Source organism: Hipposideros armiger, unplaced genomic scaffold (genome assembly GCF_001890085.2).
Source record: "Hipposideros armiger isolate ML-2016 unplaced genomic scaffold, ASM189008v1 scaffold_28, whole genome shotgun sequence".
In the NCBI taxonomy this organism is placed as follows: Eukaryota; Metazoa; Chordata; class Mammalia; order Chiroptera; family Hipposideridae; genus Hipposideros; species Hipposideros armiger.
The window spans coordinates 4585827-4600728 of NW_017731378.1; the positions used below are offsets into that span (position 1 = coordinate 4585827).

The following is a 14902-nucleotide window of genomic DNA, read 5'->3' on the forward strand; positions in this document are numbered from 1 at the left end:
TCTCAGAGGAAAGGCCATGTGAGGACAAAGGGGCTGCCTGCAAGCTAAGAAGAGAGCTCTCAACAGAAACAAACCTGTAGGACCTTGATCTGGACTTCTAGCCTCCAGAACTGTGAGAGAATAAATTTTTGTTGTTTAACCCACTCAGTCCATGATATTTTATGGCAACCTGAGCAGACTAAGTAAGACACTTTTCTTAGAATAGCTCTTAACATCTGCATATCTAAAATCTATTTGTCAAGGACCAATTCAAAGACCACGAAGCTTTTTTTAATTCCCCCACTTTATTTGTACTTCTTTTTAAGACATTTGATGTTCTATCCTATATTGTGTAGTTATTTAGTACATTTCCTAACCTCCTTACTATAAGTTTGTGGGGTAGTCTCTGATTCAATATTACAGCTCCACAATGCCTAGTACTTTGCTTGAAATTTAGATACACTATTAGTTAAGTGAATGAATGACTGAATGAATAAAAAAGAAAAAAGGAAATGGGGTGAGGAATAAAATACAAACTTTATTTCAAATTTAAAGAGGAAGCAGAGGGTTCTGATGTGGTATTAATAAATGGGGAGAAATAAGTTAAATCTTCAGTTTAGTAATGTTTAAAAGAAAACAAATAGGTATCTCAGAGGAACTAAAAATAGAATTTTTTCCACTGAGGTCTGACATATTGTTTGTCTATACATGGGGAGTTTGACTTATTATTGGAGTAGAATTTTTGCTCCAGCTTCAGAGGATGTGGAAAAAGGCCATGGGAACAAACTCAGCTGGTATGGGGAAACTGACATTTTATGACTAGAGTCCTAATCATAAATGAAAGCTCTGGTATCAGGTCCATGCAGGTCTGGGTCTTCTGGGAGGGCTCCGAATTGGACATTCAGCATCTGTTCTTTCCTCTGCGATCCCATTCCTAGTTACCATCCTCCTGTTGGAGTTTTCCTTACCTCCCATCTCTTCCTCAACTCCCCAAATGTGGTTTTGGAATTTAGGGTTTTGAATGGGCAATCATCACATGGGTCAACTGTAAAAACTAGGTAAGTGAAAAGTTTTCCTAAAATCACTACCTGGGTTGAGTGTTTTAATCATAATGATAAGGATAAGCGAGTTTAGAACCTTTCTTACCTCTTTGTCCAAGGCTGAGCTGGAAGCTGGAAGGGGACATAACCACAGTCAGAAAGCCCATTCTAAAAGATTCTAGAAAATCCCGCAGTTGCAGAGCCTGGCAGTCGGGACAGCAGTTCTAGAGCAGGGCACATAGCAGACTTGTAGCAGTTTTTCTCTGGGTAGCCCAGAAGGTCAAGGGGTCAGTGGAGGAAGGAAGTGAGTGACAACAGAAGAGTCAGAGTAGGGAGACCTCTTGGGGCTTCCCAGTGGGGGGGGGTGCAGGTGGGGCAGGCTCCCTGGGAGAAGGGCAGTGAGGGAGTGAGGTGCTGTCCTGTGCCCAGGGAAATCAGGAGGGAGTGGCAAGGGGCAACCCGCCATTGGCAGAGTGACTCCCTCATACCCACCTGAGACTCCAGACTCATTCTTGACGAGATTGGCCCCTTCTCAAAGGAGGAAGCTTTCCTTGTAACTCTGTCAAAAAGCCACGTTTTTCTTTCTCTTCCTATCCCAGTGACTATGTCCAGCAAATATTTAGAAAAGGAGGGAAATAGGAAAGCCCGAAACCAAAAGCCAGAAAAGTCCTCTAGAGAAGGTAAATGGAATTGCCGATTTTATTTTACTTTGCTTTTTGCCCACTGTTATGAAAAGTTCTCATTTGACCTAAAAGAGTTCTATGTATTGAAACGAGAAGACAATGTTGCTTCAGGGGGAACAGGTTGGACTCTAGGAAAAGTTTGGGTCACTCCAGCATTTGCCCAGTTCCTGCCTTTCCTCAGAGGACCTGGTGCTTTGATACAATTAAAATGTCACTGTTGAAGCAATAACTTTGAATATTTTTCTACAACTAGGCGATTTTCTTGGGGGGGAAAGGGGGAAGGAAGAGTTTCTTTATAAAATTAGAGCTTTATGTTGAGAAACAAAACACATTGAGAGCCATTTAGTGTTTTACTTGCAATATTTAAAATTAAACTCTGAAAGGCTTTTAGGTCCGGATGCGGTACCTTACAAATTTCTGAGCCTGCACACGTGGGAGCTTATCCCTGCAAAGAGAATTGAATGGTCACTCTCCCCATTTAGTATCCAGTGAAGGATTCCGTCAAGGGAGAAATACAGAAGGTGTTGGTTAGGAGGTTCTGGCTTTACCTAAATGATTTACTTAAGGTCAAGTCAGAACCTATCTAGGATTAGACATCTGCAGGAATTATTTAGCAATCTTGGGCCTTCTGTAGCCCTTTTTTGGGGTGAAATACATCAGAGTTTGGGTTTTTGTTGTATTCTTTTTCTTCCTGATTTAAAAAGTGATCCCTAGAAGCAAGTGTTGTCTTTGTCCTCGATTCTGCCTGGTGGACAGACTGGGAAGCCTCCTGGATGTCATGATAAGCCTGCACCAGCTGGCTTACTCACTAGAGAGAGGGTAGGTAACTCCTTGAACTAAAAATCCTCCAAACTTGAAGGAAGATTCCTCTTGCTAAGGAAAAATTACTTATCTAGATCACTTTGTGTTTTGGGTGTACCTGAAGACTATGACCCCCCTCCTAGTATAAACATCACTCAGTAATCCCCTGTGTGAATTTGAGTGTGGTTTATTTTACATTGTAAAATGTCATTTCTAACATTTTTGCTATGAAGTCCTGAATTTCTAACTTGCTTCTAAATTGCTAAATGCCACACTTTCCTGACTATTCTGGCATTCTTTGAAATGCACAGGAAATGTCTGTAGGTTTGGCAAGCTCTCCCCACCCCCTTCTCCGCACTCTTATTCCAAAAATGTACATTCAGCATTTGAGAGCTTTTAATCATCTTCCCTCTTAGCTCCCTTAAACACACTTGTACTCACACTTTTTATGAAGTTAAAACAGTTTCATTTTCAATCAGCTGACTTAGAAGGACCATATTTATCCTTAACCTTTGTCAGATATCCCTAAAAACCTCAACTTCAAAAAATCTTCTATACTTCAATAATGCTATTTTTATAAATGCATGCCAAGTCTGTGAATATGTTTTTTTTTCCATCTGAACTTATTTTTCAAATGCAGCAGTATGAAAATTGGGGGTGGAGGAAACATCACCAGAAACTGAAGTGCTGGAAGTTAAAATTGGGGACATTACTTGAAATAATCAGAATAAAAAATTCTTCATTCCTTTAACATTCTACAAATACTGTTTTGAACATATACCATTGTTTTAGGCCCTCCTGATACAGCAGTGAACAAAACAGACAAAATCCTTGCTCTTAGGAAGCTCAAGTTCTAGTGGAAGGAGACAGACAAGAAATAAATTAAGGAAAACAAAGCAGAGATGGAGAACAGGGGATGTTTGTTTACAAATTTTTTAAAAAGGAAGTCTTTGAGCAGTCTTGAAGGGGGTGAACTAAGGGGCTATGCTGACATCCAGGGGGAAGAAAGTCCCAGGCACAGGAAACAACAGCAAGTGCACAAGTTCCCAGGAATACAGTCGTGGAGAGAATGAGAAACAGCTAGGAGAAACTGGAGAAACTGACTGGAGCAGCAGGTGATGAGGTCAAAGAAGTAAAAGGAGGCACCAGGCAGGGCCTTTAGCGTCTTGTCGGATAATGTAGGTACTGTGGCTTTTACTGTGATGACATGGGAAGTCCAGAGAAGCATTTCAGATAAGGGAGTGACAGAATCTCATTTAACAAGACCAATCTGGCTGCTGGGTGGAGGAGGCAAAAGGGCAGGTGTAAAAGAGGAGAGACCAGTTAGGAAGCCCCTGCAATCATCGTGACCAGATATTGATCAGAAAATGTGCTTGCAGAATACAAAAAAGGAAGCAATTATTTTTTTGGCTGTTATTAAGTTGTAAGAAGACCAATTTGGCTGTTAACTCTGTTACCGCCTCTCCTCCAGACGCAGTGGGTTTGGAAGTCCTGGGAAGCTAAGTCTTCAAGATTTTTTTCTCCTGAGCAACAAACAGAGTAACCTAGCAGGGTTTGGTGAGTGTGATAAAGTATGAGACTTTATGGGTCTGTTTAAGATATCTGCTCCCTTCCATTTTCCAAACTTGCCTGGGTGCCTGTTAGAAATACAGATTCTTGGGTCCTACCCTTTCAGTAAGCATGGAATGGAGTCCATGGAATATGTACTTTCAGCAAGAATATAAGGGATTCTTATGTCTTGGAAGATGGGGAAACTGCTTAACTCTAACCTCCCCACCTCCCGCAAACCCTTTGGGGTTTGCTGTGGACTGGGAAATCGTTGCAGGGCGCCCATACCGCCGGCAGGTGGCGCTAGGAGACCGCGAGGGGCAGAGTGCGGAGACGCGCGAGGCTCCAGGAGAGCGGGTCCGTGCGGTGTTGGGGCCAACCAGCTACCACTTATCTCGGGCGGAGCGGCGCGCAAGAGTAGAGGAGTGGGGCACTGTCGGTGCCCGGGCTTCTTTTTACGCTAATGTGCATCTTAAGCTGTTCCTAGTCGGCTTCTCGGGCTGCTGGGGCAGGAAGGCGCAGCCTTCTCTGCACCGGCATTGAGCACTTGGTGAGACCGCAACGCGATGCAGCGAGAACCGGCTGCTTGGCGCCGCAGGACGTAAGTCCAACCCTACCAACTAAGGCGCCAAGATCTACTACCGAGGCTCGTCTAGGAGCCGTGGCTTCTCCAAAGGCCCCTTTTTATTGGCAGCCGTACAGAAGGCCCCGCCCCCTTTCGTACAGCTCTCATCTGTGACTGGCTCTCGGGTCCCAGCTGGCCACTCCTCCTTCCCTCGCACATACACAAGAGTCACGCGCCTTTCAGTTGGAAACTTGGCGTGCTGAGGAGGACCGTGGCCCTCATCTCCCCACCCACTCACCTTGCCATTGGTCTGCGGCGCCGCTCATAACCACGCCCCCATTCCAGCCCCCTGGCTGGGAGGGCGGGCTCACGCTCATGATTGGCTGGTCGGCCTGCCTCTCGCAGGAGCGGCTGGAGCTTTCTCCTCCCTCTCCCTCCTCCCGCGAGCCTCCAGGTTCCTTAGCTGGATCAGGCCGAGTTAGTGTCAGTCAGGGAGGTGGACTGTTGAGTACTCGGTGCGGACGCTCCGTTGCAATCTCTCCCAGGGGCCGGTGCCTGCACTCGCGCCGCCGGGTGAGAAGGATGAAGCCGCAGCTGGAGCAGCCACCCTATGATTGGCTGTGGCGCTTGTGAACCCGAAGTAAAGATGGCGGGCGGGCAGGCAGCCGCCGCACTGCCCACTTGGAAGATGGCGGCGCGCCGCAGCCTCAGCGCCCGCAGCCGGGGGGTCCTGCAGGCGGCGGCGGAGCGGCTGCTGCCGCTGCTACTGCTGAGCTGCTGCTGTGGCGCGGGAGGCTGCGTAGCGGCGGGCGAGAACGAGGAGACGGTGATCATCGGGTTGCGGCTAGAGGACACGAACGACGTGTCGTTCATGGAAGGGGGGGCGCTGCGGGTGAGCGAGCGGACTCGGGTCAAGCTGCGGGTGTACGGGCAGAACATCAACAACGAGACGTGGTCCCGCATCGCCTTCACCGAGCACGAGCGGCGGCGCCACAGCCCCAGCGAGCGCGGGCTGGGGGGCCCCGCGCCGCCGGAGCCGGACAGCGGCCCCCAGCGCTGCGGCATCCGCACATCAGATATCATCATCTTGCCCCATATCATTCTCAACCGCCGTACATCGGGCATCATTGAGATCGAGATCAAACCGCTGCGCAAGATGGAGAAGAGCAAGTCCTATTACCTGTGCACATCGCTGTCCACGCCAGCCTTGGGTGCCGGCGGCCCGGGGTCCGCGGGTGGCGCTGTCGGGGGCAAGGGTGGCTCCGGAGTGGCCGGGCTCCCGCCGCCCCCGTGGGCCGAGACCACCTGGATTTACCACGATGGCGAGGACACCAAGATGATCGTGGGCGAGGAGAAGAAGTTCTTGCTGCCCTTCTGGCTGCAGGTGATCTTCATTTCGCTGCTCCTGTGCCTGTCGGGCATGTTCAGCGGCCTCAACCTGGGGCTCATGGCCCTGGACCCGATGGAGCTGCGTATCGTGCAGAACTGCGGCACGGAGAAGGAGAAGAATTACGCCAAGCGCATTGAGCCCGTGCGCAGGCAAGGCAACTACCTGCTGTGCTCGCTGCTGCTGGGCAACGTGCTGGTCAACACCACGCTCACCATCCTGCTCGACGACATCGCCGGTTCAGGCCTCGTGGCGGTGGTGGTCTCCACCATCGGCATCGTCATCTTCGGGGAGATCGTGCCCCAGGCCATCTGCTCCCGCCACGGCCTGGCTGTAGGGGCCAACACCATCTTCCTCACCAAGTTTTTCATGATGATGACATTCCCTGCTTCGTACCCAGTCAGCAAGCTTCTGGACTGCGTCCTGGGCCAGGAGATAGGCACAGTATATAACCGCGAAAAACTGCTGGAGATGCTCCGAGTCACAGACCCCTACAACGACCTCGTTAAGGAGGAGCTGAACATCATCCAAGGGGCGCTGGAGCTCCGCACCAAGACCGTGGAGGACGTGATGACTCCCCTCCGCGACTGCTTCATGATCACCGGCGAAGCCATTCTGGACTTCAACACCATGTCGGAGATCATGGAGAGCGGCTACACGCGCATTCCAGTATTCGAGGGGGAGCGCTCCAACATCGTGGACCTCCTCTTTGTCAAAGACTTGGCCTTCGTGGATCCAGATGACTGTACTCCCCTGAAAACCATCACTAAATTTTATAACCACCCCTTGCACTTTGTTTTCAATGACACCAAGTTGGACGCTATGCTGGAAGAATTTAAGAAAGGTGGGAAATTTTGGTATCTTTCATTGGCTTGCTCTTTCTCTTTCTCCATCCTCCTCCCTACTTGAGTCCTCGACCCTCAGACCAACCCCCTCATCCCCCAAGGCGAGTTGACCGGAATTTCTCCTCTGTTTGAATTGCAAAGTTGAAAGGGTGGTGTGGGTTTGGGGATGAGTTGGACTAGTAAGCGCTTCTAGGTTCTTTAAAAAGCGCAGGACTGCCTGCCCATCGCTTGCGTTTTTCCATATCCAGAAAGCAGGCTTCCTATTTTCTGTGCAGGATACTCTCCCTGGCCTTCTGGTCTTGAGTGGTTCTGAGTGGGTAAATTAAAGGAGGGGTGGGTAATGCCAGGCTATACCTTTTGGTTGACATGTACTAATCGCAGGCTTTGGGAAAACATTTTAATAGCTTGTCTACACCCAACACAATCCTTTTCCTCCTCCTTAAATATTCAGAGATTGGCGTTTCAGAGATTGGAAGTGCATTTTCAATAGCTTCTGTTCCTGGTTGTCTGGTGACCTGTGGGGAAAATTGAGGTCTGCCTTTGATGATAGGGGATGGGATAAGCCAAGTATTACCAAAAAAGCTCACTCATTTGAATGTGACTTGCCTTAGCTAGAGAAGAGGGTTTTTTAAACACGAAATTTCTGTATTAATATACAACTTGGAAAGAATTAGAGGTAAGTTAACCTTTTATGAGGCTATATCTTGTCTAGCTTTCTTCACTATTTGTTTATATTTACCTGACAACAAATAAAATTTCCCAAACCAAGTGCGGTTTTGGCACAAAGCTTGAACCTTTAACAGTGGGATGAATCCCCCTACTATGGTTTACTTATTCCTTGAGTCTTTCTGGTAAACAACTGTTCTTTTTAACCTTGATCACCTGGTACATTAAATTGCAGTGTGTCTCCAAGTCCGTGCTCCCTGTTCCAGGGAGTTTTAACAGGGAAGAGAAGTGCAGAGTCTGGGGTGCTTACCTTTCTTGCATTGTGATATTTTTTTGTTTGTTTTACCGTGTAATGTTCAGGTAAATAGCAACTCATACTATTATTACTGAAATTCTGCGTCTTTAAAAAAAGTTTCCAATAAATAGCTAGTGTTGTTATTTGAAAACCAAGGTATGCTGAGTTTTCTAATTGCTGTGGTGCTTGTGCACATATTAATATGCCCATGTGACCTTCGATGACCTGATAGTTCCGAAACCTAAATTTCCCTTCTTCAAATAGAATTTTGATCACCCATAGTGGTTTCTCCACTGAAAAAGGCCATGTATAAGGGTGACAGGCTCACTGGATGTGATGATCTGAACATACTCATAGTGTGGTTGTCCTAATTCTATTTTCTTGCCTGAATGGGGTCCTCTCTGGAAGAGGATCACATTGCAGTAATTTTCAGATAAAGGAATAGAGCAGAGTGTGCTTCTGAGATTGGTAATTTGCATTTAAAAGCAGAAGGAGATTCTTCTGGGTTCTTAAACAGTAAAAAGAAAATGTCCATTATCTCTAGGTGACAGAGCTTCTTTTGGCAGTGTCATTATTCTTTCACTGTTAAGTTGTTAATTGGAGCATCTAACTAGTCTCTTCTTTCATTTTGCAGTCATATTGTGATACAGAAAGATATCTTGAAATGCTTGAAAATGCCTCTGAAATACTTTATTATCTTTCTGTTGCTAAATTTCCCAATATTGATACAGATAATTCTATTTTTTTATTCAGAATTTTTGCACGTCTACTGATGGATTGATAACACTAGTGTGTATTCCCTGCTGAAGCCTTTAATTCACTTATGTAGCTTTTTGCTTTGGGAATTTGGTTCTTCTGCACCTCACAACTCATTAATCCTGCTCTTAACTCAAAATTTCAAAATTTGCATTATTTTGAAATTTGTTTTTGGTTGCCCTTGAACAGTTGTCCTATGACTGATTTATTTTCATGAGGAATGTTTTTCCCCCCAAAATGACCTCTCACAGTATTTTTTAAGTGTATCCCTTAGATGATTGAATTATGAATATTATCCCATGAATCCTAGAAAAATAATAATGCACAAGATTTTATTTTTATCCTTCACCCGAATGATGTATTTGGTTAAGGATATATAGTAAAAGTTAAAAGTACATTCAAGCCAGCGGCACATTTGGAAGAGGGGCAAAGACAGTTGCAGTTTTAGCCATGACCTTAAAATGGTAGAGTTCGTGGGTTTTTCTTAATTAAACTATGGAAATAATTGACTTTCCACTTTCCCTTTCTTGATCCTTTTTTTGATGAGTTTGGTCACTTTAACCTTACTAACAACTGTGTTAGTTCTTTCTTCTGTATGAGTTAAAATATTTCACCTGATTTTATTCTTCTTCATTTTCTAACATTATTATGAAATAATGTGAACAGTCAACTTTGTATTTTCTTTATTGAATAATGGTGTGTGGGTTGGTTTGCAGGCTTTTTCTTTCTTTCTCCTAACAATACCAACTATAACTCCCCAAAACTGGTTAGATTGTTAATCCGGATCTCATTGAAAATTACCCTTCCTAATTAAGAATGTCTGCATTGAAGACTTTCCTATATATAGTCATACATTATTAGTCTGAGCTTATTATTTACTAAGGAGGGGAAAAATTTCTGTAACGTGGAAAGAAATGAAAAACTATCTTTAGGTAAGTATGTGTGAATGTCTTTCTAATAATTAGAACTTTTGCCTGGCTATCAGGAAACTCTTAGCTTTACTTGAGGTGGGAAGGTAGTAATCAGGCTAATTTTACAGTTAGCTTATTGTTATTGTTTGCTTATTTACTCTGCCAGGTACAGGGCTAAATGCTTTACATGAATCACCTTGTTTACATTTCATGAATAGCTGAGTGAAACATTATCTCCATTTTACAAACAAGGAAACCCAGAGTTAGGTGAAATGATTTGTTTTAGGTCACACAGTAATTTGTTGATATGGGGTTTTAACTCAGGTCTGTGTGACAGCCAACCTTACTCTCTTGACCACTCTATTATGCTGACCCCCTGGGTCCTACTTTTACATTTCTATCATAATTGAATGTGAAGTTTGGTCAAAACATTGCCTCAGAGCTTGTTGGGCAACAGACCCAGAAATGTATTTAAACATATATCTGGCTTTTAAACCCAGTGCTTCTATGATATTGTACATAACAGTTGGTGTTCCTACTTTTGCCGTTAAAACAGATCACTTTTTGGCCTCTGTGATCCTAAATCTAAAGAATTCTATTTCCAGTATTTTCACATCAAGCATCAAGATTCATTTTGAAAGTATTTTATACTAACATTATGTAGTGTACTAGTGTGTGCTACTTTAGTGGACTACTCTACACTGTTTTCCTAATAGCTAAAGTATGTAGTAATGTTTTACTCTTAGTGTCTTATCTGTTTGTGTTGCAAGGGTGACTCAAACTCAGTTTAGTGTTTTAAACTTGATTTTACTTTTTTTTTTGTAGCCACCTGTATGATAATTGGTTGCTAATGAGCATCCTTTGCAGCTCTGCACCTTTGCACTCCATGCAATCAGGCTCTCTGTTTTTCTTTGCTAGTTTTGTAGTTACTTATAAATCTAAATAAGAGAATAAAAGTAAATCCCACTAGGAGATTATGAGAATTTTAGAAAGACGGTCTATAGCAAAATAGTGTAACAAGGAAAAGCTAAATTAAAGGTTGCTACCTTTGTGTGCAGAAAGCATTCTAGAGACTTTCATTTCCCTGATAAAACCTTAACAAAAGATCTGGGACTCTTAGCCACTTAGTTGTCTACACTGGGGTTGAATTTGAAGAATTAGTAACCAGTTATTGTTCTTTTGTATTGTGTTGTTTACTTTTAGTTTTGTAACAATTGCATTCCAGTATTGCAGAGCATGCTGTTTTGTAGCACTAGGGACTTAGCCAGGCTGTTTTCTAGCCTTTTATTTTAAAACTAGGAACAGGTAGAATCACCAGATCATGTTGTTCTTTAAGGGAAGAATGCAATGTATAGTTTTCACTGAAAACGTTCGGTATACAATTCTCTCTTCCTATAACACAAGTCTTTCCATATTAATGTGCTGGGAATTGAATATTAAGAAATTTTTTTTTTCACCAAATAAAGTGTTACACTTGCCCAGAATCTAGGAGGATGTTTTATTGGTGTTTAAAAGTATGGATGGTGTTGGGGGGATGGGTGTATTTGTTTCTGTGATCTCGTATGTTTATTGATTTTGTACAGTAACACATGTTAAACTATTATAATTGTGTATGTTTTTACAACTTTCTTATGAAATATTCAGATAGTATAGAATCAGAGCTGGAAGGCTGCAGGCAGCTTGAGGATCACCTAGACCAGTGTTTGAAAAACTTACCAGATGATAAGAATTACTTGGGTCACTTATTATGAGTAAGATCCTAGTCCTCACTCAGAGACTTCCTAAACATTCCAGAATCTCTAGGGAAGGAGGCATAGAATCTAGATTGTTAACAGTTCCCCTGAACTAATTCTTATTAGGTGAGTTTAGGAAGCTGGTCTAGTCAACCTCTTAAATGAGGATAGTAAATCCGGAGGAGAGAATGTTAAGTGCCTTGCTTAGGGCTACCCACCTAGCTAGTAGCATCAGTAGGACTGGAACCCGTTCTCCTGACTCTGGACAACAGTTCTTTCCACTCCCAACAAGCAGGTCTTCTGGTCCCAAGATGAAGAAGGCACCTGCATCACTGAAATGACCTGCATCATTGAAAAGGCAAATATTCAGGTTTGCCATTGATTTTTGTCTTGTGATTTTGATGTCAAAAATTTTTTTTTAAATTGGGGAATTGGGGGAGGGGAACAGCGTTGGGGAATCGGGGAAGGGGAACAGACAAGTTGCTATCCTTTTGTTCTTCAGTCTAGTTGTGGAAGATGTCGCTACACTGGCCTATGTTGGTATTATCATTGCGCTTTTCCAGGGTGAGGCAGATCGGTTGCCAGCCACTGGATGGCCGCTCACAGCGGCTCTTGGCAGCTCACGCCGGCTGCCAGCCACTCACAGTAGCTTTACGGCAGCCCACTGCAGCCTCACTGCAACCTACGTGGTCGCCTGCGACTCACTGCAGCCCAGCTCCAGGTTGAACTGTTGTTCACCATCTTAGCTGTAGAGGGCGCAGTGTCACTGGCACTAATGTGGGATCCGAACTGGGGTCCTGCTGCCCAGAGCCAGCTCCTAACCAGTGCGCCACTCAGCTGGACCTTGATGTCAATATTTTTGATATCTTGGATTCAAGCCATCTTTGACAAGTATTGTGTTACATAGAAACTAAGTTTGAATGTGTGAGCTTGTTTTATTTTAGCTTACTTTGAGTTTTTTACTCTGCTAAAGTAATTAGGAGGGTATTTTAGGAAATATTCAGGTTTCTTGAAGCCTCAGGTAATTAAATGTCAGGTATTACTTATGAGTTAACTTGTTTTGGACATCCCTGAATCATGTTTTATTTTTGGTTGTTTCTTTGAGAGCAATGAAGATTGGATTTGGGACTGTGGGGTACAGCTTCTTGGCTCTTTTAATTTTTGTTTACATACAGGTCTGTAAAATTTCCATGTGAATATTCATCAGAGCATTTTTAAAAATTTCATTTTAAAGATTTTATTGGGGAATTGGGGGAAGGGGAACAGTGTTGGGGAATCGGGGAAGGGAAACAGACAGGTAGACAAATTGCTGGTTTGTTCTTCAGTCTAGTTGTGGAGGTCGTCGCTTCACTGGCCCATGTTGGTATGATACTTGTGCTCTTCCCAGGTGAGGCAATCGGTCGCTGGTCATTGGTCGGCCACTCACAGCGGCTCCCGGTAGCTCACACGGGGTGCCAGCTGCTCACGCTGGCTGCCAGACATTCACGTAGCTCACGGCAGCCCACTGCAGCCTATGCCGTCGCTGGCGACTCAGCAGCTGAGCTCCAGGTCGAGCTGTTGTTCACCATCTTAGCTGTAGAGGGCAAGTCCCACTGGCCCTCATGTGGGATCTGAACCCCAGCCCTGGTGCTCAGAGCTTGGTGCTCCCAAGCGAGCTCTTAACCAGCTGAGCCACTCGGCCAGCCCTCATCAGAGCATTTGAAGCATGTGTCCCATTCATGCATCTACATGCCCTTTATTCCAGGGTTGTATAATGTAAATTCTTACAGAGAATCGTGTCTGATTTTTGAGGTTATTTGTGTTAATAGGATCCCAGAAGCCCGAGGCATAGCCTTTTAGGTCTGGAGACAGCAGAGCTGAATACCGGCTCTGACTTAGTGTGATCCAGACGAAACAGGAAAGGACCTTGTTCTGCTTTTTCTCTTGGTTTTTATGGGGATTACACACCACCTGCCCCCTCCCACAAAGGGCCTCAGCATTGTTTAAATTCTGAAACATTCCAAATTACTACGAGGGACCAGTTAATTTTAATTACTATTAGTAAATCTAAACACTTTTAAGATATCATTAACCAGAAAAGCCCACAAAATAGACTGAGCCAACATAACATTTTATGGTTTTATTTGCTCTTGAACTAGTTAAACTTTTAAGAACAAACCTCTGGACTGTAATTAGATATTTACTTTAGTTACGTATAAAGTAGCATATTTCTAAAGGACCCTTTCCTCTAAATGCATATATTTTATTGGTAGTAAACTTCAATTCCCATAAGATTTGCTTGGCATATAAAGAATATTTATTAAACTTAATACATGGAAGTGGATGACTAGGATTGAACATAATTTATTTTAGTACTGTCTTTTCATCTTCTTTTTCTCAGAACAAGTAACCCCAAATCCTATCAACACAAAAAAGGAGTGACAATAAGAAGCATTCTTTCTTTCAATATCACATACACTGGCAACTCCAAAATGTCTATTTAGAGGGATTATAGGGGTGGTAGAACTAAGGGACTAACAACAAGCCCCCTGGCGATGATGTTTATTAGGCTGGTTTAGGAGTTGATGGAGAAAATGGGGGTGCTAATCCTCCCCCTATTTTACGTTAGTGCTACCACTGACCATAAACACTGTGGTAATGATGGTGAGACCCTCATTTCTTTATATTTAACATCCCCCTTGTTGTCAGACCTAGGTGGGAATGGTTCTCTTTTTGAATTCACATCCTGTGGGGAGGATACCACCTGCTCATGCAGATTAAGAAAAATGTGCCCTCTCTGGATCTACTTTGGAGAAGTAATTTACCCTCTTTAAGCCTCAGTTTTTTTCCATAGTAAAATGGGGTATTTTCTAACTTACAGGGTACTCAGTTCAAATTAATGTGATACTGAGTGTAAAAATGCTTCTAACAGTACCTGGCACCTTAGGGCTTAGTTGACCATTATTTCTATCATGATGATTCTATAGGCTCTTCATTGTTCTTGGTCTTTCTCTAGAGATTGCTAATCAAGAGAGACACCTTGGGCCATGTGTGCTTATAGTTGTTAGGGATGTTGAAATCTTGGAAGTGGCTAATTATTTTAGATTTTTTCCTTTTATTGTGATTGAATTCTAGGCTCTGATACTTTTATGGCCATTACTGTTACTTGATAAAAGTCAAGTAGTTTTTTTTTTTAAAGATTTTATTGGGGAACTGGGGAAGGGGACCAGCTAAGTTGTTCTTCAGTCTTCATTGTGGAGGGTGCCAGTCTCCATCTGACTTCCCGTCAGCAGCTCGTGGCCTCTAAGCTCAAGGTGCTGTGTTCAATCTTAGTTGCGGGTGGGCGTAGCCACCATCCCATGCAGAAGTTGAACCAGCAGCCTTGTTGTTAAGAGCGCATGCCCATATCCACTGAGTCATCCGGGCGGCAGCTCAGCTCAAGGTGCTGAGTTTAGTCTTAGTTGCAAGTGGGCATAGCCTACCATCGAACAGGTAGTCTTGTTACACAAGCTGAGCCATCCTGCCACCTGTTGGCAGCTCAGCGACAGCTCAGCTCGGGCGCAGCGTCACTGGCCCATGTGGGAATCGAACCAGTGGCACTGTTGCTCAGAGCTCGCGCTCTTAAGCCAACGTTTAACCAACTGAGCCACTCGGCCGCCCAAGGCACATATATTTTTTCAGGAAAACAGAACAATCCATTATATGTTCTACCCT

At 44.0% G+C, this 14902-nt stretch overlaps 1 protein-coding gene across 6 annotated transcripts in view; it reads left to right on the top strand.

Moving 5' to 3' along the window:
* Positions 1-519: 519 nt before the first annotated feature.
* Positions 520-14902, top strand: part of CNNM2 (cyclin and CBS domain divalent metal cation transport mediator 2) — a 156318-nt gene continuing 141935 nt past the window's right edge. For 3 of the 6 annotated variants that reach the window (XR_002123247.1, XR_002123248.1, XR_002123249.1), the window contains exon 1: positions 523-6847. Coding sequence is in view for 2 of the 6 variants with exons in the window: in XM_019636409.1 (XP_019491954.1) it covers positions 5227-6847 (1621 nt within the window). In the remaining 4 variants the exon portion in view is untranslated. Of the gene's footprint in view, positions 6848-14902 lie in introns of all 6 variants that reach the window. The other 3 variants (XR_002123250.1, XM_019636409.1, XM_019636411.1) reach the window with 3 other exon arrangements.